Raw genomic sequence first — 24,335 nt, 5'->3', positions numbered from 1 at the left:
AATAATTATCTATTAACAACCTAGTAACAAATCACATCGACTACAACACGTGTAACCTCAAGTATGTGAGGGCCAAATATGTCTTCCCGCTTAAAATTAGTAACTTAATAACAAAATGAAAAGAGCGGGCATTTTGACATTGACACATTGCAGTACTATATTTGACAGTTGATTTTGTAGCACGGAAGTCTCCTAAGTATATACATATTATTATTTGTAACAAATTATATTTAATTTTATTATAAATATAGAAATTTTAATCGATCGTAACTATATTAAAAATGATTTGCTTAGTAATGTAATGTATTTCCCATGTTTAATGAATAAAATTTATAACAAAATTTAGCTTAGTATGGTAAGCTTAAACGACACCGTTTTTATTTAATAGCATGTAAGCTCATTCTTACTTGAATAACGAGAAGTAAGTTACTTCTTCTTGTTATTGTCATTGTCATAAATACTGTCATATCAACGAAATATATTGTCAAACGTCAAAATTCGTTATTCTTTGGTGAAATTTGTTGACGATGATGAGAGTTTGTGAAGTGACAAATATATAAATATTAAATATAATTTTTGTAATATGATTTTTTAATTTTCTAAGCCTCAGTTGAGGATAATTTATTTTGTTGTTAAAAGAAATGAACAGATATGTTCGGCTATAGCAAAGAAGCGGTCCGAGTGAAAGTCAAGGTTTGTATTGTGCATATTGTGAAAATGTAAATGAGATTTCATTAAGGTTTTCCTAATTAATATATCATCTCATTGAAGGAATTCTTATTATAAAGAATAGTATAATTAAGATGTTAAAAATCAATACATGGGGAATCCCAAACCCTATTAATAAAAAAATCTTAACTCTTTTACAGAAATGCGAAGGAAAATTGCAACCAGAATTAAGAAAGTTTTCCGTGGACCCTCAAATAACTTCCTTAGAAGTTTTGCAAAGCATTTTAATTAAAGCATTTGATATCAAATCTGATTTCACATTATCTTATAGAACTGTAGATGACTATGGACAAGAAATATATTTACCTCTTCTATCAGACTGGGATTTGGATGCTGCTTTTCTTAAGTGAGAATTTCCTTTATTATTTACGTTTTTATATACCAGATTATAAGTTATATTTGGGTTATACCTTATATTCTAAAGTAATTAGAATATAATTTGTTTGAAATTTTTCTCCAGGGCTCATAATATAGCATTAACTCAAAGATCAGAACCATGTGTCCAGTTAAAAGTGGACATGAAGCCATTTGCGGAGGCATCAGAAGATTGGGAGCCACCAACAATACCTGCCCCAGTTACACAAAATTGCAAAGAACAGCCTACAGTACCACTAGTAACACAGGTAGAAAAACAAGAAACACAAACTGGCTTCCAGGGGCTAATCATGAATCAAGTAAGTTGTTGTTGGCAGAGGGTGCCTATTGCTAAGAGTCTCTGTTGCCTACTTTCTGCAATTTTGGTGATGTTGCATGATGTAAGGTAGAACTGAGTGTCTTTTATTATACAATATAATAAAAGTTTCAGTCTCAGCTAAAAAAAAGAACAAAGCGAAAGGTTTGGTTTCGGTTGAAAATTTTATTTCAGTTGGACCCTAGTAATAAACCTCAATCAGGTAAATTAATATATTATTACTTAAATCACTTCTTTTGTTCAACATAAAAAAAATAACTTTAATACATATGAACATTCTATTAAAAACCACTATATATTAAAAAATAAAAATAAATTAAATAATGTGACAGAGGGAACCTAGTGTTAAAACACTACTTCCCCACTTTTTGCTAAATTCTGGAGGCATTGCATGTTGAGTGGCAGAACTCAATGCCGCATTTTCCTCGACACCAGTGTGAAGAAATGAAAATAAAAATTTATAATATTAATAATTTTAAGAAATGTTATTATTATACTTATTTAGATAAAATATTTTTCTTTCCTAAGTGTGGAATAACACTTGAAAATGGTGCAAAAAGAGTTTTTTTATTGTAATTTTTTCAGCTTCACATTATCAGGGTAGACAGGAGGGACTTAATGTTAACCTTTATGTACTGTCATGGTTCGGTTAGGTAATTTGTAGTGATATGACAATTTTCCGACCGCATCCATCGGTAGCTAAAATGTACTTAGAATTTTCGCTATTGGACTTGAAGACGGAATTATAGAATAAAAGTCCTATGAGATAATATAGGCAATATGTTGTCATCTTCTTCAAGCTCGGACTGCTTAGATTCGGTTTCATGTTCACTTTCCAAGTCGAAATCATCGACATCGATGTTGATGATTTCGCCATATTGTTTGATCGAAGTATGAAGATCTGTTAGACACTACGTTATTTCACATTTAGGAAAAAAAACAATTTTTTAGAAAGCTATATGCTTGAAACAAGGAAGCCATACTTTCTTGATGCGAGAACGTATGGCTTAGTTGGTCAGGTCGGACGGGTTCCAAGAGGCGCAGGTTCAAATCTAGCTCAAAATTTTAATACGTTCAAAATTTTAATATGTTTTCTAAAAAATACTTTTCTTCTTATATTACTACTTCCAGAAGTACTTGGTTCGTCCATCTAAAACAACTGAACGATTAGTGACGTGACGTTAATGAGACACTTCTATATAATCACACAAACATGGACGTGACGTCCAGAAAAATAAATACATTAATACTGACCTCACGTCTCAGACACCACAGCAACGTGCACGTGAAATTGTTACCTCAAAATAGGTACAACGACAAACTTACGAACAAAATTCTTTAGGAGCCGTCTGTAGGACACCCACGTCGCTACTTAAAGGTTAATACACCGCTCCACAGATTCCATGCAATTTTGATATTCGATGTTAAGTGGTGCACCTCAACACCATACTTTGTAACCAAAGCAAGAAAATGAAAGTAATTGATTCCTCCTACTGGGAAACGAACCCAGAAATGTCGGACATTGTATACAATTCTTTTCGCAGGTGGAAAAAACTTTCAATATGGTTTCAAGAGCTCTAAATCTATATGATGACCCCAACAATCCACCAAGACCACCACTAAGTGATATTGAATTTAGGGCCTTCTTAGATGCAGTTGGTCAAATAAACAATACAACAAAACTAAGGGAAGTTATATACTGTGGAGGGATTGAACCTAGTTTAAGGTAATATGTTATAATAAACATATTTAACTTTTTCATTCTATTTTCTATTTTCTTTTTTCATTTTATATTCTATAAAAATATTATTAAGTAAATTAAATTATAAATTAAATATGTTGTTTTGCAGAAAAGTAGTTTGGAAACACATTTTGAATGTGTACCCTGATGGCATGTCAGGTAAAGAAAGAATGGATTACATAAAAAAGAAAGCTAATGAATATTATGGACTAAGAGCAGAATGGAAAGATTGTATCCAAAAGGGAAAGGTAATGAAAAATCAAGGATAAAATATGGTACGGTAGAAATATAATAGTAGAATAAAAAAGCGCGTCGTTGAGCTCTCCAGCAACTTTAAGTATGAAATGTGTGAAAATGAATGAAAATAAACAAATGACATTGCAATAATACAGTTGTAATCACAACATAAAAAATCTGTATCATTTATAAAATAAAATTAAATATATATATTTTTTTAGGTAAACCCCGATCTGGCGTATGTGACAAGCATGGTTCGGAAAGATGTTCTTCGTACTGATAGACATCATAACTTCTATGCAGGAAGTGACGATAATCAAAACATAGCATCCCTATTCAATATTCTTACTACGTAAGTTTTATATAACATATTATTAACATATTATTATAGGGTTAAACATATTAAAATGTCGATTTTTCTAATGGTCACCTGTTTTTATGCAAATTTTACGGTATACATTTTTGTTTACAGATATGCAATATATCATCCCACTGTAAGCTATTGTCAAGGTATGTCCGATTTAGCTTCACCTCTATTGGTGACAATGGGCGACGAGGCCCACGCATATATTTGTCTCTGCGCTCTTATGACTAGACTATACCCTAATTTTCTGCTCGACGGCGAAGCTATGACACTTAAATTTTCACATCTAACAGAATCTCTTCAAGTGTACGATCCCGACTTTTACAATTATTTAAAATCCCAGCAAGCGGATGATTTACTTTTTTGCTATAGATGGTTATTGCTAGAAATGAAGCGCGAGTTCGCTTTTGATGACGCTCTCAGAATGCTAGAAGTATTATGGGCATCGTTGCCACAGAAATCGCCGGCAGTAGAGCTACCCTTAAAAGAAAAAGACTTTAATGGTGCTCTTGAAATAACTGTCGATCCTCCGCCCCTAAGTCCACTGGTAAAGGCACCACGAGAGAACGCGTATACTAAAGTTTGTGCAATACGACGACAGAGTTCCAGTTTCAGTCTAGCAAATGTGAAAGCCCCAAAATTAGCCACTACCAAACAAACAAACCACAGTTTAGATGAAAATGCCGCTAGGAAAGCCTTAAATAACTCATCTCTGAAACATGCCAAAGAATTTCAAAGCTTAGATGACGCTGCATTGCGAACGCAAAAAATATCAAATGAAAACCAAGAATCAGTAAATGATGAAAACAATTCAGAAAGTTCCCCGACGCAAACAAAAGATGTTAAAAATACTTCGAGAATGAAGAGTGTACCAGAGCATGGAAAAGTTTTAGAAGTTATAAATTTGACTAATTGTTCAACAGCTTTGCCGAATACAGAAAATCTCACGAATGGAACTATTCAATTTGATGTGAAAGACACCCCTTTAGGAAATCAAATAAGGCTCTTGAGAGATAAAATATCTGTGCATAATAAATTCTTCTCTTTGGACACCCTGGATGATTCAAACGAAACTAATATTGCAAACAAACCTAAAGTTAAAATGATAAAGAACTTAAATGAATTCCTAAACTTTGCAACTGGAAATAAGGTTGCTATTGTAAAACAGGAAAAACTACAAAGAACTCATTCTGCAATTGAACGTAAAGAATGCCCCAAAATTACTTTAACAAAAACATCTTATGATGAAAGTGATATAACATCCTTAACTTTAAAAACTCAAATGAATAAAATTACCAAAATGAGCTTCGATACAAACGACGGCAGCAGTCCAGACGATTCTCAAGAATATTACCCAATGACCACATCGATGACCCGAGAGCTGCGATTGGAAGTGGAACATTTGGATCGGCAAGTTTTTGGTCTCTCATATGTAAACCGATGCAGTATGATTTGCGATTCCCCTTCAGATTCTACAAGTACTGAAGATAAGCCAGAGTATTACACAGAAGCCAAAGAGAATTGTGTCGCTACCGACGCTGTAGAGATACAAACTGAAGTTACAGAATCCGTAGATATTTTTAAACGGTCACCATTACTAGACACTATAAAATCCAATGCAAGAAGTGCTGAAGATATATATTTATGGGAAAATCCTCTGCATAGAAATACACCAACTACGAGAACTACCGCGAGTTGTCCTCAAACTCCGGACGAACAGGCAGATTTAGACTTCGATGGAGACACAGGCGAAATATTTGAAGAACACTCTGGCAAAAAATCTGTAACACCAATAAGATTATTACGAAAAAATCATTCCTTGGAACCTCCAGATACATCTAAGAGACCTTCTTCCACTATACCCTCAAGTGAATCAGACTCTTCCGACAAAGATCTCGTCGAATCTATTAACACCACTACTGTAAAAAGTAATCCATTACAGGAAGGACCAAATCCTAAATCACACAAGTTTTTCTCAAACATGTCCCACGAACTTGAGAACGCAAAGAGAAATTGCGAGTCTCTTCTTAATGTTAAACAATCGAATTTACAAAGCGTCGCATCTACTATTAATAATTTTCAAAAAAAATATGAAGTTTTTAAACCGCCTACTCAAAAGAACCCTAGTGTAGCAGCCGTCGGAAGCGACCATTCTGTTAAAAATAGCATAGGTAGCCTGCCCGCGCCGCCAGTGTTCGGGGGTGGGAATCCATTTTTAATGTATTTATGTCTGACAGTATTATTACAACATAGGGATTATATCATGAGAAATCGTATGGACTACAACGAGCTAGCAATGCATTTCGATAAAATGGTACGTAAGCATAATGTGAACAGGGTATTGAATCAAGCGCGGCAAATGTACGCCCTATATTTGAAGCAGCAAGCTCATAAGACTGGTGACGTTACTACTTGAATATTTCTTTAATGATAGAATGATCTCCAATTATATTATTTTATTGCTCATTTATACAAAATATGATAGATTTATTATAGGTTACGCGTTGAATATATGACATTCCTTATTCTTAATTCAATCCAATAGAGGTTTAATATATGTATGGTTATATGTCTTTTAAGGTAGGAAGAAACGAGGCCTTATTTTATCCCCTAAATTCGAAATGTAAACTTGAAATAAGTCAATGTTTTTTTTATGCATTTATTTCGTTTCGTTGCAACTATAAGGTTTGATTGTGAGGATTCTCTTGCAAATGCAAAGGATTAGTAATTCGATATCTGCACTAAAAGTGTAAGATAATGCTTATCTACTTGCGCCTAAAGGATAATTGAAATATACGAAATTACATTACATTCTTCAGAGTAGTTTTTTCTAAAACGTTTTAAATAATACTAAAAAAATATGTAATATATCAACAAAATTGAATCACTAGTGTATAAGCCATGAAACTTTTAAACATTTGTGTAAGTTAACTTTGTATGTAATATCTAATAAAATAAAATTTTGTTTAAAAATCAGCATCACACATTCTAGTTTCTGAGCCAAAAGGAACAAAGAAGTGATAAGAAAAGGGCTAACTTCAAAGAATACTAACAATGAGTTACGAAATTATGGCTACTAGCTCTGTTTCTATAATAATTTAACTAAAACTAATATTATTTACCAAAGTTTATTAAGTATACAAGCAATATAATATTATATAATCATGAACAATGTAAATTTATGAACAATTTATGCAAATAATTATAACACAAATGCATATATTTAAAAAAATTGCGCAAACGATTTTTTTATATTTTTCTATTTGTTTTTATCATTATTTTATATTCCAAAGATTAGATAGGTTGCGTTTCCTTGCCTGCTTACTATTGTGATATTATATTTTTTTATTTATATGGATTATGGCCTGATTATATGCAGTGTACTTATTTTGTTATAATTTATTTATTGATGTATAGAATCCATGTATGAAAACTGGCAGAATGCATTTATAAGATGTGGCTTGTGGATGGTATTAAATATAAGTGCACAATGCTCAGAAATCGTTATATTGTACAAATGTATACATACATTTAGGCTTAAAAATCAATTTTAATTGTACCAATCAATTTTACATTTTCCGCATAAAAACAATGTCTCTTTGTTATATTATATCTAAATTTCAGCAATAGATATCGAGTAATACGCTTGTGATTATAATAATTATATGACAGCTTATTTTTAAAGTCTGTAAATATAATAATATTATAAAACGATACGTTGTTTTTTTTTATATACCAAAGTATTTTTGTTAACTCAATTAATATCTTTAATAATAGTGACAAAAATGAGAAGAAAATATACCTACATCTTTACTAAAGATTTAATTTCTTATTAAAAGTTGCTAAACGTAAAGATTATTTACATTTAGTAACCTAAATAAGGGAGCTATTATTTTCTTAGACAAGTCAAATTGATTGAGACTTCATTCAGCATATTCATTTCCTTATAGTTTTTATATTATAAACCATTTGCTAAACACCTTATTTATAGTTTTTCTAACGCTCTTGTGGCCCAATAGCAGCCAACTATAAACGCGATGGATGAGGATTCGATTCTCACTCAGTGGGAAACAAACTACTTCTGCTACTAATTATGTTCATTTATCTACGCTGCTACGTAGGAAGCGGAGGCATATGTTTTCCCTTTAGTTCACTGAGCTTCATGATTAATTATAATGATCAGATGCTTCAGGCTTTAAGCTTCCAGAACGCGATTCAATAAAGATGCGGTCAAAAACTAAATTAGAATATTTAACCGAGATATAATATGTACCATATACTGAGTACCCATTGAATTTATGCCCTAAATTCAATAGGTATCCATTTGGATATATTAAATGTGAGAGATAAATAAAACCAAAATAAACTGTTAGGGATTACTTATTAATTTATTGATGAATTTTTAAAGCAAAATAATTTATAACAATCCGTCAATACCTTATTTCCTTACATTTAAAATATCACATTAGCTTCCAGTTTCAAGCATCGAAATGAAGCACGAAAATTTTTCTAAGCTAAGTATATTTTTTATTATTTAGGTACTAATTTAACATTATTTATGACTATACTATCGTTTTACTTCCGTCTGTTACCACCGTTTCCTGCCAGAATCATAGCGATGCGCATGAAGATGTTGAGCACATCAAGGTACACCGAAATTGCACTGAAAATTAAATAATTTAATAATTAATTCGTTATTTTGACAAATATATAGCTATTTAACCATAGGAAATCAACAAAAGAAAGTTGTGTAAGTATGAAACCATATTTACAATTTAAAACTTCGTAAATAATAATTTCCTTGTTTATTGTTTATTAAAACTGCAGAACAACATATAATGTGCCAAAAGCACAAAACACACGTATTTGTACTAGGAAATGTAAGGTTTGTATGGAAATGTGCCAGAATTCAATATGATAGACGAATATAACTTTGTGTCAAATGTTCAGACTTCAGTGACACTGTCTTAAAACAATTGAGATTGTAGGGTTTTATGCGATGGTTGTGGACTCAAATATATATTTATTTTTAGCTTCAGGCTGTATCCCACACATAGCAGGGTAAGCAGATGGAAACTGAGAACATAGTGTTAAGACATTCTTGATTCCCATCCATTAAGACACTTCCGTTCCCTACTTCCTGACAAATTCTTGAAGCATTGTGCGTATTGAGTGGCGGGACTGAACGCCACAGTAAGGAAATGAAAATATTGAATATTTCACTCTCTCGAGTGTCAATCCCTGAACTGTCGCACTTACAGTCTCACGCTTACGCCACAACGGCCTCGGGCCTATATTTCACATATTAAAAATATCTGCCTACTTATACAATGTATCTCATAGATTACTTAATGTATTAAAATTTAAAAAAAAATAGGCTATATTTTTGGCTTATCTCAAAATGCGTTTGTTTACATATAAACATAAAAAAATCTTCATAAATGTACTTACGAGTTAATTGGGTCATATGGTTGGAAGCCATACATAGGATGCATTTCAGCTCGCTTAATGATTGCTTGAGTATCATATAATAAGAAGCCACCGAATACAATGAGCCCTCCATACAGACTCAGAGAATACAATCCTAAAAAATATTTATACATATAAATTACAGAAAAGGGTCTCTATCTAGACTAAGGGGATCTATATTTAAGTGTATAATATATTTTCTAATTTCCCATAGTAGTGTTATAAGATACCGACAGTCTTGCCAACTTTTCGCCCAATTTTTTGAGATATTGCGTGTTGACTTTCAGTGTGCTTTATATTCTTATGAGTGCAAAGAAATTAATATAATTCATTTCCCCCGAGTGGAAATTTTACACATCACCGTCGTGTTTATAGTCAGACGGTGTGCTGTTGGTCCACAATGGCCTTAATAGAATAATTTTTAATTATATATTAGTACTTATTAATTAGTATAGTAAATATTATTTATACAATATAATAATAAATTTTTAAATCATTATTATTAATAAACGAGTCAACGAGTCCTGACCACCCTGAAGTTAGGTTTTCTGAACTTTCTGTATTGTACATTCAGGTAGAATGTCATCAAAAGTACGAAAAATCCTCATATCAAATTTGTGTACTCATCTACAGCTAACATCAAGCGAGCCACGAGTCGCCGACCATATTGCAGCTATAAATTACCTGCTCCAAGTGCAGTGGTAGGTGGTAAGAACATGCCAGCGAGGGACGCAGCGAACACTGCACCGAGCCCCATAGCGAGTGGAGCACGCATGTTTAGAAACTCTCCGGACGGTGCGCACACTGCAATTGTACTAAGGCCACCAACCACACCTGCTGTGTACCTGTCAGTTTTAAAGTGTTATTTTACACTTGAGAATGAAAATATCTTTTTTAGAAATCAAATCAACATTTGAATGTGCTGAGATTTGATCCCAAGCCTCTTGGAAACCATCCACCCACTGACCACTAGGCCATATGTTCTCATCAAGCTACATCAATATTCATATAATATTTGCCTGAAAATCAAATCCAGTATTACATTTACAGTCAGATGTACCACAATTGTTTGCTGTTTTAAAAAAGTAATATAATATTTTCTAATTTGGTATTTTATAAAAAATTTTGTGTTATATTATTAAGAAAAAGAATAATATAATATTAAAAATATAATGTTTTAGATGAAGGAAAACTGGTATAAAGGTACTTTTAACCCCAGTTCAGTCAATATTAAGACATTTTATTGCCAGATTATTCTTAACTTTATATTATTTAAAACTTTATACTATTTATATTTTAAAAAATAAAAGATGTTGGTAATTACCAAGCAGCCCGGATAAGAATAGGTCCTCCCAAGAAACACATAGGTGCAATGACTGCACCCATTATGCCAGTATGCACAACCCAAGCTAGTTGTTTAGCTCCAATACCAGGTGTATATTCCATGCCTCTAACAACCATTCCAGAACCGATCATTAGTGCCATTGTTGCTATAATTGACTAAAAATATGAAATTATTTAATAATACAAAAATATTAAATACATAATTTTAATAATACAAAACTATTAAAAACTAGAAGATAGTAAGATTTAAAATTGCATGTCTTGGATACCATCCAAGCAGTAGACAATTTCATAATTTTGTTACATTTAAGTTTTTATATTAAATTTCAATACAATAAATACAATATTAACTTTAACATTATTATATTATTCTATTTACTTTTGCAATTTTTAAACTCCTAATAGCAGAGCAGGCACAGCATACTTATATGTATAGTTTTCCACTTTTCACCCAATTTTTGAGACTTTGCATGTTGACTGGTGGAACTCATGCTGAGCATTGCCAGAGCTAAAGAATGTAAGTAACACTGAATTGGCTTCCTGTGCGTTTACGTCGTAACCTGCACATTCTCACTTTGCTTTTTAACATTTTAAAGTCATCCTCTCCTCCTTACTTAAGGGAGCGTTTTCAACTGACACTTCCAAGTGAAAGACCTGTACGCTCATGTGTAACTCAAAGAAAGCTTGAGTACCCTATATGTAATACCTTTTTCTATGAAAAATCCTTCACAGTTCAAGCAGTGCACTTATGGAACTCACTACCTAACTCTATACTGTCGGGCAATCCATCTCTAAATACTTTTAAAATCAAACTAAAACAACATTTTCTTCATCTTAATTAGAATCTTTAGTAGTCGCTTTGTCTTTTTCTTTATTAATTTTCTTTTTCTGTTTCAACTCTTTTATGTCATTGTATATATTTATATGTTTGTATGTGTGTATGTTTGTAAAAGTATATTTATGTAGGTATAGGAATATTGATTAATATTATGTATATTTGTATGTAGGTTTATTATTATTATTATTATTAACATAACATTAAAATACCGCACCCGAATTATTTCTTATAACATCTCATACATTCAAGGGTTTCTGGTAGAGATCTCTATTAGAGATAAGTTATCCTTTGTACACTTTTTTACCTGTTGTTTTAAGTTTTCTGTACATTCTATCACGTGTGGTACATAAATAAATGAAAAAAAAAAAAAAAAAAAAAAAAAATGGGAATCAATTCCCAACCAACATATTTGCAGCCAGACAGCCTCAACATTTTTATATAATTTCTTTACAAGACATGCTTAGGTGAACTGATAATTGGGGTAAAATAATTTACCATCCATCCATTCCGTGCCACTAAGTTAAGTAGAGCAGGAGTTCTAAAGACAGTAATAGCGCTCCCTGCTGTCACCATCAGTGACCCCGCAATATATCCATATGTAGCTTTTATACGATCCTTGACATACTGTGGCCATAAGCTAAAACATTATATATTAATTTAACTAAAAAAAATGTAAATTCAATTATTTTTTTAACTTTACCTTATACATAGTAGTGTACTACTGTCCACCAAATTATTGGTTGGAGGCACTGTATTACATTACCAAAACTAGGAAATGAAAATATTAAATATTTTATTTCCCCAAATGGCAACCTAATTCATACCTGTAGTAGAACTTTTCTAAAGATATTCTTGAATAATTGGATTTTTTTATAGAATAGAAGCTTAAGATAAGATTAAATATGAATTTAATAAACATGCATCAATCACTTTATCATTGACAATATTTAAAAAAGTATGTATTTTAAGAATATGACTCACTGAGCTTCTTGCAATGTGCCAGGTTTAACTCCAGAACCATAATAACACAATGCTACAAGGCCTACTGCTGATGCTCCTGCTAAAGCTCCCTTACCCAAGCTGAAAGCTAAAAATTATCAAGAAAAATATAGTAGGAAATAATAATTTCAATGTGTGTGGGTCTGATTTCTATTCATGGGGAATCATTCTCACTACTGTTTACGCTATCTTGGCATGAGAGATATGCATAAAGTGTGATGCTAACAAAAAGAAAATAGGCATAAAACACTTATTATTAAAGACTAGATTACCTAATAAGTCAGGTAAGGCTTTTTTGTTATAATCAAAATATATTTTATTCAATTAGGCCATTACATGCACATTTGAATCATCATGTTACATACAAATATAAGTAGTGTAAGTCTTACAGGAAGCTACCACTGGCACTGAAGGGAATTCTGCTGAGAAGAGCCAGCAAGAAACTCAACATAGTTCATTTTGTTTACTGATAATATATAAATAATCACGATAGTGACCAAAACCTTTATAATTAGCACCTTTTCATTACTGTTCAATAACTATTGTTTATTAAGATTATTGTTTCTTGAGAAAGAAAAAAAAACATTTTTACATAAACATTTCATCATCATCAATTAAATTTATGATTTTATAAAAATTACTTACCATTTGGTCCAACAGGAGCCATCAATTTTTCCCATACTGTAGGTTGAGATCTAGTTGCTACTCTAGAACGAGGTTCCCGAGCATAGTTCCTGATTACATCGTTTTTTGGAACAAATCTCTGCGGCACTGGAGTTCTAAGTGTATGAGAAACGGCAAAAGCCGAACGGGAGGCGCACAAACGAGAAAGCATGATGCAACCTAATCAAAAGAATTATATATTCAAATTAAATATATATATAAGGTTACAAAGCATTGCTATCGTAATTTATTTATTTTAATCTCATCTTACAAGTCTATTATTTTTCTGATCTATTTAATATTTATTGATAGAAGTAACATATTTACTTACAGCGTTTGTGTACTGCAATTTATTTTATAGGTATCCGCCGACGTATCAGGAATGATAAAAAAATAATTATTTATAATACAAGAGCAATATAATAGAGATTTAAACAACAATAATTTAATCGTAGTATTCGTGTTTTCGTACTACTTCGTACAATTTCTAGAAAATGACAATTGATCATTGACACTCTATTCAGTGTTACCTTATGCGTTATATACAAGGAACATATTATTATTATCAATAAATATTATTTGATGAATTGTAACAAAAATTATGCCGCATATGGGTGAATTCTAAGATGCTAGAATAAATAATACACTTTAAATTGCTGGATTATGTTGGTGCATTTTTATTATGTAGTATTAGTTTGCAAAATAAAATTAAATATCCGAATTACTTATTTAATTCTAACAATTTTCTTAAACTTACACTTCGTATATTTTTGTATTTTATAATATATAAGAATAAAACATTATTAATTGTACGATAAATGTAAAACTACTATTAGCACAAACTTTAATATAGAAAGTTTTTCTTTATATTTTTAAGGAGCATTGTAAATTTAAAGATATGAAAGTATTGTAAGCATTGTAAATATATATATATATATATATGAAATTCTAAAGTAAAGCTTAATAATGTTTCTATCTACCCCATTTCACGTTAACTAGGGGCTATAGAGGATTTCGCTCCAATTCGCGCCCTCATATGAAACCTAAAATAAAAATATATTTTTATTTTCACACCGTGTCAAACCGCAGGGTAGGCAGAGGGAACCTGCAATCCAAGCACACAAATAAGTGAAAAATAATCTGATAAAATTTCCACTGGCAAAAGCCAATAAAATATAAAAATATTTTAGTGTAAATCCGAGAAAATCTTTATTATAATCTGGCATTACATTTACATAATTATAACCTTATATAAACTGCGTAACGAAATCCGCCAAATATGAATGAATAAATAGAAATTTAAAGCTTCACTTTTTTTCAAATATTATTCATGTAATCTTCTACCTACGTTCAATCGTATTTTATGTTTTATAATATTTATGGCTACTGCTGTATACAAAGCACTTCTTTAGTACAATTGTATAAATGAATTATTAACATTATTGTAAATATATTCATATACTTCGTGTATTTTCAATTCATTGTGTAAGTGATAGATCACTGGTGACAGGTCTGGTATATGTTCCTTGCCTGGTGAATGACCAATACAAGACTTATGTTTTGACCTCTTCGACATTGCCATAAATGCCTAATGACGTATATTCTGCAAAATACTGAGAACTGGGTTAAAGTGTTACCAGGTGGATCGCTAGTTCCAGAATATTCGAACTTCCAGTATAATTCTGTCTGATAAAATATATTTATATAGTCATATTCTGTGGCCCCTTAGAGAGAATAAGTATTTTACACTTAAAATACGTGTCAAAGCAATTATTTTCGCTACGAGAATGATAAGAAATAATGGAAAACGTATGGTCTAGCAATATATTGGGTTTCTTAATATTGCTTTGAATAGACAAAATTGATTTACCATAGAATGGGAAGTGTAACCGAAGAACTTAATATCAATTTATTTATTACAATCTTATGGAATTCAGGGGTTTTTAAAAAAAGTACTGGCAACTCATCAAATTCCTTGCTATTTACCAAATCCGCTGCCGACTGTACACTTGTACAGGCAATTTTATAATTTATAGATAACAGATACGCCCGGCTAGTAATATAGTACAAAATCGGTCAGTTTGTAATATAACTTCGCGATGGCTCAAGCTCTTAAAAAACTATCTGCGCAAGCTCTGAAAAATAATTATGCAGAGGCTTTTACAACCGGTATTATATCCAGAGCAAGCAGGTATGGTACCGGCAAATTTACGTAATAACTAAAACTTTATCCTTACGTACCTTGAAACCTTGAACTTCACAGATGATAATCTAAAAATGAAGAATATAAAATAGATTATAGTACATTAATTTGATGTAATTCCCATAATTTTAAAAAGATGTGCCGGCAAATGCTTTTCATTTGCATAAATTACTGGTGTCTGCCTACTATTCCTCAATATTTATTGATTTATGAATATTTGAAAGTAAAATTCTCAGTGACGTAAAATTTAAACACATTTTCAGAATTTAAAAAATGTACAATCTTTTTAACTTAAACTATAAGGTTATGAGGTAAGATTCTTGAAATTTTAATTATTTATTTTATAAACAGCTCGTGGTGGAGTAATGTTCAAATGGGGCCACCCGATGTCATCTTAGGTATAACAGAGGCCTATAAAAGAGATGCGGATCCAAAGAAAGTAAATTTAGGAGTGGGGGCCTACAGAGATGATCAAGGCAAACCTTTTATTTTGCCATCAGTTAGAAAGGTAAAATGATATGTTTTAAATATATTTTAATAGCAGAAATTATTGATATTTCTTATTAATAAAAATGTACTGTGTTTTATGTATGTTATAGGCTGAAGAAATAATCTACAATAAAGGATTAAACCATGAATATGCCCCTATTGGTGGAGAAGCAGCATATACTGATGCAGTAGCAAAACTGGCATTTGGAGAAGACAGCCCTGTGCTTAAAAACAAAAGCAACTGCACAGTTCAAGTATGTAAAAAACTTTTCACTTCATTATATTTAGATAATGGTATCTCTTGAATTTTATATTTCTTTTCTTATGTTAAGATCAGAGATTCAGAGACAAATTATAACGTATAATGTATTCTGTGTAGACCAAAAAGATTATATAGCATTGACTAAATTGACATAAAGATCTCATATGTTTTTTAAAAATATCTATGAAGTTTTTCTACATGTATACTTAATATGTGTTACATGTGTTGTTGGCACTGGACATAAGGCACCTACACACTATACACTATTTAACTAATGCAAATTTGTTTATCAATCTGAGAACTAAAACTTAATATAGAATTTAAATAATTATGATATTGAACAACATATTTTATTAGAAAAAAGAAGTTAAAAAGTATTTTTCACCATATTCTGGAGGCATGTTGAGTGGCAGAACTCACCGCCGCACTTTGCTTGGATACCAGAGCAAAGAAATTAAAATATAAAATATTTCATTTCCTTGAGTGAGAATTGAATCCACAACATGTTGTGTTTAAACTTTGAAGTCACACTTTGTGCCCCTATGCCACAACTACCTTCAATAAAAAAAAATATTTTTAAATATAATATAATTGTTTTTATGTAAATGAAATATAATAATTATTGCATTTTTTCCTCATTCAGACCTTGTCTGGTACTGGTGCCCTTCGTCTAGGCTTGGAATTCATCACAAAGCATTATGCCAAGAATAAAGAAATCTGGCTTTCCACTCCCACTTGGGGTAACCACCCACAAATCTGCAACATGATCAATCTCCCACACAAGAAATACAGATACTTTGATGCTAAGACCAACGGATTTGACTTGAAAGGAGCTATTGAAGATATTAATGTTAGTATCAATATTTTTTTGTCACTTTCTTTTCTTCAATTATTTCATATTCAATTAATTTACTCTCAGTCTTTACAATTTTTGTTGGTGTCTATTATAAATCTAACTAGGTAAGTAGGTAATATTAAGTTAAGACAGCTATTTATTTTATAGTTAAAATTTAAATATATGCATGTAGTAGTAAAAAAATATTAATAATTACTCAGGCTACTCATAGTAGACGTATATATCTAATAATAGTTGATCATTTGTTTCATTGAAAGGATTTTCTATATTTTCTATTTGTGAGTGCATCTTCATCAAATAGCACTGAGTTTATTAGTTAAATGACAAATGTGTATCAATTATTAGTATTGCCTCCGTCAGAGCTATTGACTGTATTTTAACATTTTTTATTTTTAGATTGTGCATAATAAGTTTTTTTTGATGAATGATATTCTAAGAGAATTTCATTGGGTAACCATTCTTTTTGTACTTTCTTTAACATTTTATAGCTTATAAAAATGGCTGAATTCATAATTTTCTTGCAAAGTAATCTATTTTATTTGCATTAGACATTATAGATTAACATACATATATATTAATGGTTAATATCGATTTCTTTATTTAAGATAAAATATTTATTACTTAGTAGTAAGTAAATAAAAGGTATTATTAGGTACTACATATATGATAAAATCAATAGATAACGTTGATAAAGTTACTGTCGTTCAATTTTAGATCAACTATTGTAATATAAAGCACATAATAAACATAATATGATAAGAAAATACACGACCATTCCACATGATCTCTCTTAGTGACTAGTGAGCTCGACGTTATGACGACATTGCATAATACGACAATGTCAAGGTTATACTAAAAACTGCTAAACTTTTTTATACAGTGTAAATTAGTTTAGTTTTGCACACTTGTATTATACCTAGGTTTTAAAAGCATTAAGCTCACAGTTTTAATTTAATTAATATGCGTTTAATTTGCATTAAAAATTTTAAGTAATGCATATAACTGCAAAGTTCCAAGAATGCGTCATATATACCTTCATCCATGCATATCTTAAACTATTTTTATAGAAACATTTTTATTGGTATAAATATATTTAGTTTTCATCTTACCTACACAACAACTACCATAGATATATATTTACAAATATATTCAATTTTAAATTGAAACAATGTGCTTATTACAGAAAATCCCAGAAGGTTCAATTATTTTGTTGCACGCGTGCGCACACAACCCCACCGGTGTTGACCCGAGGCCAGAAGAATGGAAACAATTGTCACAGGTAAAAAATAATCCAAACACTCACTAAAATGAGAACATTAGATTCAACCTTTTTATTGATAATTGTATTCTGACAGTTGTTAAATGTGTATTATTAGTATTATGCATATGTAAGTATACTCATTATATAGTAATAGAAATCATTAAACCTTATATAACCATTACATCTTCATACTTGTATAATGATCTGCTTCGAGTGGAAGTTCATCATTGAGTGAATAAACTTATAAACTTTGTATTCATGAAATAAGTTCTAAAACTTAACTTCAAAACATTATAATGCCTTCTCTTTTTTTTGTATACAAAAGAAAAACACATCTTCACAGTTTATCTTGCATATAGGGTGATTTAAATAGGGAAACCTAATGTCAAGACACTCGTTCCTCTGCTTTCCGCTAATATTTTAAGTTAGATATTTGTTTATAATCATCATAATAGGCTGTTGAGGTGTATCTGACTGTAACACTACGGTTGTGGGCTTGATTCCCACTTGGGTAATGATTTATTTTCATTTCCTTTCTCTGGTGGTGTAGAATAAAAGAAGTTGTTGAGTTCCGCTACTCAATACGTATAGCATGGAGTATCTTAACACTTGCTCCCTTCTGCCTACCCTGCTATATGTGGTACACAGTGTGAAGCTAAAAAAATAAAATATGATATATTAAAAATATTAACAGGTAATAAAAGACAGAAAGCTGTTCCCGTTCTTTGATATGGCATACCAAGGTTTCGCCACTGGCAGTGTAGACAACGATGCCTTCGCTGTCCGCTTGTTCGTGAAAGAGGGACACCAGGTCATGCTCGCCCAGAGCTTTGCTAAGAATATGGGTATGTAAGATCAAATAAAGTGCATTTTTGTGTATGGGAGTTTATGATAGGGGTAAAAGTAATATTTTTTTAACTTTGGCAACTTTTTTATTGCATATGGCGTATTTTATGAATAGCACTTTCTGCTACATTTGCGAGGCATTGTGTGTTGAGTGGCGAAACTCAACGCCGTTGTCCTTCCTCTTCCTCTAAGTAGTTGTACTCGGTGGAATGAATTATTGTTTTCATTTCTTCGCTCTTGTAACAAACAAAGCGCGGCGTTGAGTTCCAACACTCAACAGACAATGCCTTGAAAATTCCGGTACAGGGTTTACAGGTACAGGGTCCGTCGCTTCTGAATCGTATAAAGTTCTATATAAAAGTAAAAGGTTACGAAATAAGTTATATTTATTAACACTCTCGCTCCACACATAACGTCATTTCACCACCTATATGCTGATGATTTACAAATTTACACGACCGCCGCCATAAATGATATCTCTAGCGCAGTAACTAAAATTAATTCTGACTTACAAATAATCAGCACCTGGAGTAAATCGTTTGGGCTTTCAATTAATCCAAATAAGTCTCAGGTATGCGTGTTTGGTAACTCTAAGCAATTATCTAAAGCACTTTCTCCTCTCCCTCCAATTATGTTTGACAATGTTTGCTTAGAGGTTAGTGCGAGTGTTAAGAATTTGGGAATCAGGATGGACAGTACATTTTCCTGGTCGCCTCATGTCTCCGAGCTCAGCCGCAAGATTTTTTGTGCCATAGGTAGATTGAGAAGATGGAAGAATCTCTTATCTTTAAAAACTAAAATATCTTTAGCCCATACTCTCCTTCTACCTATACTAGATTATGCCGATTCATGTTATTTAGATGTGTCTCAGCAACTGCTTGGTAAGCTTGAGCGCCTTCAAAACCTTATAATAAGATTTATCTTTGGATTAAGAAAACACGACCATGTGTCACAGTACCGTAGTCAACTTAAGTGGTTGTCAATAAAACATAGGCGCTATTTACATTCCCTCACACTCCTTTATACCGTCCTTTACCATCCTATCACTCCACCGTACCTCAAGGAACGTTTCAAGTTTCTAGGGTCGGACACCCAACACTCCCAACCCCTCCGTTCCCGTAATAACAACTTCCTTGAAATACCTATGTGCCGCACGAAATGCTATGGCGATTCCTTTACTGTGATGACAGTAAAACTTTGGAATGAGCTGCCAGTGGAAGTGAGACGGTCCCAATCGGTTGGGATATTTAAGCGGCGTCTTAAGCAGCACTATCTCAAAGTAAATACCTGAATTGACATTTTTGCTTAATCCTTTTATTTATTTGTATCTTTATTTGTTACGTATATTTGGTGTATCTAAGTATGTATGTATATATTTATGTATTTGTATGTATGCATGTATGTATATAGTTGTTTGTATGTATGTATGTATGTATGTTGTGTATTTATCAGTGTATGTATGTTTATATGATAAATAACGTATTTATATTTAATAGTATCATATTTATTATTACTTTTTGCACCTTTTCGCTGTCTTTTATGTAATAAGTCCTTTCAAATGGTTGCCTGTAAGAAATCGCTTTTAGTGATAAGGCCGCCATTGCACTTTGTATTGTCTTTCTGTAATTATTGTTACTCTACTGATTCTTTGTTTATTTTAGTGCAATAAAGTATTATTATTATTATTATTATAAGTTGTGCGCTATTTCAGTTATGCTTGTGTGTAATTTACTCTGTTATCACAAACGTTTAAATACGTGACTAAATCAATTTTAATCATAAGTCGATATTTATTATATATTTTTTTACTAACAAGCAATGTCTTGTTGCGTTCAATTATTGTATTTATAAGTAGCTAAATGTTTTAAATTACGACATAGATTGACATGTATTGTCTATTATATATAGTCTATTAGAAAAAAATATTCTTATACTTTTGACCTCTTAAGATAAGATATTATCAGTCAATTTACGTCAGTGTTCGTTTTGTGTATAAAAGTAGTATGGTAATACTAATAATATTTTCTCATTCATAAACTAAATTATGTCAATTAATTACTAATATTGTTACCTTCAAGAAACAAATGTTTAATTATTATTTTATTATCTAATGATCTATTGCCATGATCGCATTGAAATATTTATAGCATTTGTACTCACTTCACTCTATAATTGGGGACGAAAATGTTATGAAAGTAGATTTTTTTGTTATAGAAGCAATATAGGTATTACAATAGTTCAAGAAGGTATAAAAAAAATTACAAAGGTCTCTAGTAAGTTTATTAAACAATACTATCTTTTATTTCCAGGTCTGTACGGCGAGCGTGCAGGAGCTCTCACTTTCCTCTGCGGGGATGAAGAATCTGCGGCTCGCGTGATGTCTCAAGTTAAGATCATGATCCGTACTATGTACTCCAATCCACCATTGTTCGGCGCACGTCTTGTCCAGGAAATACTTAATAACCCACAGCTTAAATCCCAGTGGTAAGTTTTTTTTTATATATATATAATGCACCGTCGCGGCGCAATTGGACTGCGTTTGATTTTGTTTTCGACGGTTGTGGGTTCGATTCCCACTCGAGAATGAATTATTTTCATTCACTGGTTCTGGTACAAAGTCAAAGCACGAAGTTGAGTTTCGCCACTCAATACGCAATATTCCGAAAATTGGGCGGAAAGTAGGGTACGATAACTTTATTTATAATTTTCATACAAAAACAGGCATAGCGATGTTATATTATAGAAGAACGGCAAACGAAATTATTTTATTTCAAATAAGAGATCTTTAAAAGTAGATCTTAAAAATTACATATATTTATTTCTTAATGTTACAAAATAACTTTCTGTAAACAAAGTTCTGGACTATGTATATATCTTAACAGAATATACTTTTATTAAATTAGTGAATCAATTTTACATTTTTAAATATAAATTATTATAAAAAAGATACATTTAAAAATATAAAAAAACCACTCTTCCGAGAGCGGGACAAGGGTCCAAGCCATCGGTGGCTAGGGCTCCAGAGAGAGGAACCTCCGCACAATACGTGCCGTCTCAAGTATTACTGCCTTCTGTATCCGGTTCTTGATCCAACAGCTGAGCGATAGCCTCTTAAGGTGTTGGTCGAGGCTTTTCGCTATTAAACCGTTAACCGAAACCACTATCGGCACAATGATAGTCGCATTGACATCCCACATGGCGGTAATCTCATGGGCTAGGTCCAAATATTTAGATTGTTTTTCTTTTTCGGCCTTCACGAGATTTTCATCATGTGGGATAGTAACGTCAACAATCACTGCGCGGCGCGCCGCTCGGTCTACTAGTACTATATCAGGTCTATTGGCAACAATATACCTGTCAGTAATAATAGACCGATCCCAGTAGAGCAAAGCACAGTTATTTTCAAGAACAGACATGGGATTGTACCTGTAGTAAGGCACCTCCAATTCTACAAGGCCATATTGAAGAGCAAGTTGCTGGTGTATTATCTTGGCTACTTGATTGTGTCTATGCAAATACTCGCCATTAGCAAGATGAGAACAACCAGAGACAATATGTCTGAGGGACTCCCCAGGTCGATGACACGCCCGGCAGATGTCGATAGTGTCATCTTTCATAATATGTCTCTGGTAGTTCCGTGTCTTGATAACTTCGTCCATAATTGCACAGACAAAACCTTCAGTTTCTCCGAAAAGATCCCCGAACTGTAACCAAGATAATGATGAAACAGTATCCACGTCCTGGCCCACTAGGGCTCTATGGAATCTACCATGCAGCTCCTTGCTCTTCCATACAGCCATGCGATCAGAAGTAGTAAGTACTACAGGCCGACGCCAGTTCTCTTTGCCCAAGGAAAGAGGAGTAAGGCCTTTGTCAACTGTTACCACATCCTTGTGCATATCCATGTCAATCTTGAGAAAATATTCTCTAAGACTGCATACCTCGTGGTTATGGAGGTTCTTGACATTCAAAAAGCCACGACCTCCACACTTACGCGGGATATAGTCTCATTACAGACGAACGCGGATGGTGCATTCGGTATGTCGTCAACAATTTACGTATTTGGCGATCTACGGAGTCTAACTCAGTCTGTGTCCATCTTACAATGCCAAAAGTATAGGCTAAAAGCGGCATAACCCAACCGATGAAAGCACGCACCTTGTTGCCACCAGATAAAAGGCTGCCAAGCACTTTTTTCAGGCGGCTAAAGAAACGCTCCTTCACCAATTGCTTTATGCTCCGCTCATCTTTGTTATTAAGTGTAATAAAGTGTATATATTAATTACTTTTCTTTTTTTCTTTTCTGTACAGGTTAAACGATGTAAAGCTCATGGCCGACCGTATCATCTCAATGCGCCAGCAGTTGCGCGCCGGCATCGAGTCCGCCGGCAACAAGAACAGCTGGCAGCACATTACCGATCAGATCGGCATGTTCTGTTACACTGGGCTTAAGCCTGACCAGGTAAGTGAAGTTAGCTATGGACTGTGCAGATTTGATTATAGAATGTTTACTTCTTTTGATATTTTTTTTCCTGAGAGTATGATACACAAAAGTTCAAAAACTTCAAGACTAAGGCCTATTGATTTGAAACTGTTGGTCTGAATCGGGGATTCATATCGGTCACTTCGGGAGTACCTAATAAAAATTTGCAATTAAAAGAAAATTTACTTAATTAATTTATCAACTAATAAAATTGTTTTTTTATAATATTTATTTTGTTTCTAGTTTCCTTTTTTTATAATTGCAAATATAGGATTTTTTATATCTTTACACATATTAAATATTTTTCTCGCGACTGTAATAATATTGAACAATACATTTTTTTAGCTTCATGCTGTATCCTGCTGTACATAGTAAGGGTAGGCAGGGGGAACCTAATGTTAAGACAATTCTGTACCCCACTTTCCGCTGAATTCTCGATGCATCCATTAGAATTAAAAAAGAATACATTAACATTATAATTCAATTTCAGGTGGAACGTTTGACCAAGGACTTCCATATATATCTGACCAAGGACGGCCGTATCTCCGTAGCAGGCATATCGTCCAACAACGTGAACTACGTAGCGGAGGCGATGCATAAAGTAACCGCCTAAATTACATATCAAATTAGTACCGTAAGCAAAAGTGATAGCCAGTCTGTGAATGATTCATAGCTTCTATTTTATAGAGTACTGTCCTCTAGTCTTTATGTATTGTGTATTCACTGAGTGATACGAAGTAAAAATAATAAAGTGTATTTATTGATCTATCATGATGTGTATCTGAATACAAATATAATTTTGTTTATTACATTTCATGTTTTTATTTCACCGCTGAAACACGGAAAACAATAAAAATAAA

The 24,335-nt window shown here is 32.4% G+C and overlaps 3 protein-coding genes across 3 annotated transcripts; 2 read left to right on the top strand and 1 right to left on the bottom strand.

The window, feature by feature from the left end:
* Window positions 1–473: 473 nt before the first annotated feature.
* LOC146541305 (uncharacterized) lies at window positions 474–7,476 on the top strand. Its single transcript, XM_085200604.1, has 7 exons — window positions 474–693; window positions 870–1,075; window positions 1,190–1,403; window positions 2,965–3,146; window positions 3,271–3,409; window positions 3,620–3,750; window positions 3,871–7,476. The coding sequence occupies exons 1-7, from the start codon at window positions 652–654 to the stop codon at window positions 6,176–6,178; spliced, it is 3,222 nt and encodes a 1,073-aa protein (XP_085056730.1). The 5' UTR covers window positions 474–651; the 3' UTR covers window positions 6,179–7,476.
* Window positions 7,477–8,126: 650 nt separating this feature from the next.
* LOC146541304 (growth hormone-inducible transmembrane protein-like) lies at window positions 8,127–13,582 on the bottom strand. Its single transcript, XM_085200909.1, has 8 exons — window positions 13,407–13,582; window positions 13,058–13,255; window positions 12,395–12,500; window positions 11,909–12,050; window positions 10,556–10,731; window positions 9,916–10,076; window positions 9,214–9,346; window positions 8,127–8,425 (listed from the first exon to the last, which is right to left on the bottom strand). Exons 2-8 carry the CDS (start codon window positions 13,245–13,247, stop codon window positions 8,338–8,340), a joined length of 996 nt encoding a protein of 331 aa, XP_085057035.1. The 5' UTR covers window positions 13,248–13,255; window positions 13,407–13,582; the 3' UTR covers window positions 8,127–8,337.
* A 1,472-nt stretch (window positions 13,583–15,054) lies between these two features.
* On the top strand, window positions 15,055–24,286 carry Got2 (glutamate oxaloacetate transaminase 2). Its single transcript, XM_085200781.1, has 9 exons — window positions 15,055–15,266; window positions 15,630–15,786; window positions 15,878–16,021; window positions 16,673–16,879; window positions 18,069–18,164; window positions 18,841–18,991; window positions 21,302–21,476; window positions 23,304–23,454; window positions 23,966–24,286. Exons 1-9 carry the CDS (start codon window positions 15,175–15,177, stop codon window positions 24,086–24,088), a joined length of 1,296 nt encoding a protein of 431 aa, XP_085056907.1. The 5' UTR covers window positions 15,055–15,174; the 3' UTR covers window positions 24,089–24,286.
* The last annotated feature ends 49 nt before the right edge of the window (window positions 24,287–24,335 follow it).

Source organism: Heliconius melpomene, chromosome 1 (genome assembly GCF_056956725.1).
Source record: "Heliconius melpomene rosina isolate 202511_hmr_F chromosome 1, ASM5695672v1, whole genome shotgun sequence".
Lineage (NCBI taxonomy): Eukaryota > Metazoa > Arthropoda > Insecta > Lepidoptera > Nymphalidae > Heliconius > Heliconius melpomene.
The sequence above is the reverse complement of the archived record's forward strand: the minus strand, read 5'-3'. Positions and strand labels throughout refer to the sequence as shown.

Coding starts and splice junctions, on each gene's coding strand:
- Got2 (XM_085200781.1), top strand. CDS start 15,175: ATGGCTCAAGCTCTTAAAAAACTATCTGCGCAAGCTCTGAAAAATAAT. Junction 16,022..16,672: donor AAAGCAACTGCACAGTTCAA/GTATGTAAAAAA, acceptor TTCCTCATTCAG/ACCTTGTCTGGTACTGGTGC. Junction 21,477..23,303: donor CCACAGCTTAAATCCCAGTG/GTAAGTTTTTTT, acceptor TTTTCTGTACAG/GTTAAACGATGTAAAGCTCA.
- LOC146541305 (XM_085200604.1), top strand. CDS start 652: ATGTTCGGCTATAGCAAAGAAGCGGTCCGAGTGAAAGTCAAG. Junction 1,076..1,189: donor TTGGATGCTGCTTTTCTTAA/GTGAGAATTTCC, acceptor ATTTTTCTCCAG/GGCTCATAATATAGCATTAA. Junction 3,410..3,619: donor ATTGTATCCAAAAGGGAAAG/GTAATGAAAAAT, acceptor ATATTTTTTTAG/GTAAACCCCGATCTGGCGTA.
- LOC146541304 (XM_085200909.1), bottom strand. CDS start 13,247: ATGCTTTCTCGTTTGTGCGCCTCCCGTTCGGCTTTTGCCGTTTCTCAT. Junction 10,732..11,908: donor TGGCACGGAATGGATGGATG/GTAAATTATTTT, acceptor TCATATTTTTAG/TCAATTATAGCAACAATGGC. Junction 9,347..9,915: donor TACCACTGCACTTGGAGCAG/GTAATTTATAGC, acceptor AATATTTTTTAG/GATTGTATTCTCTGAGTCTG.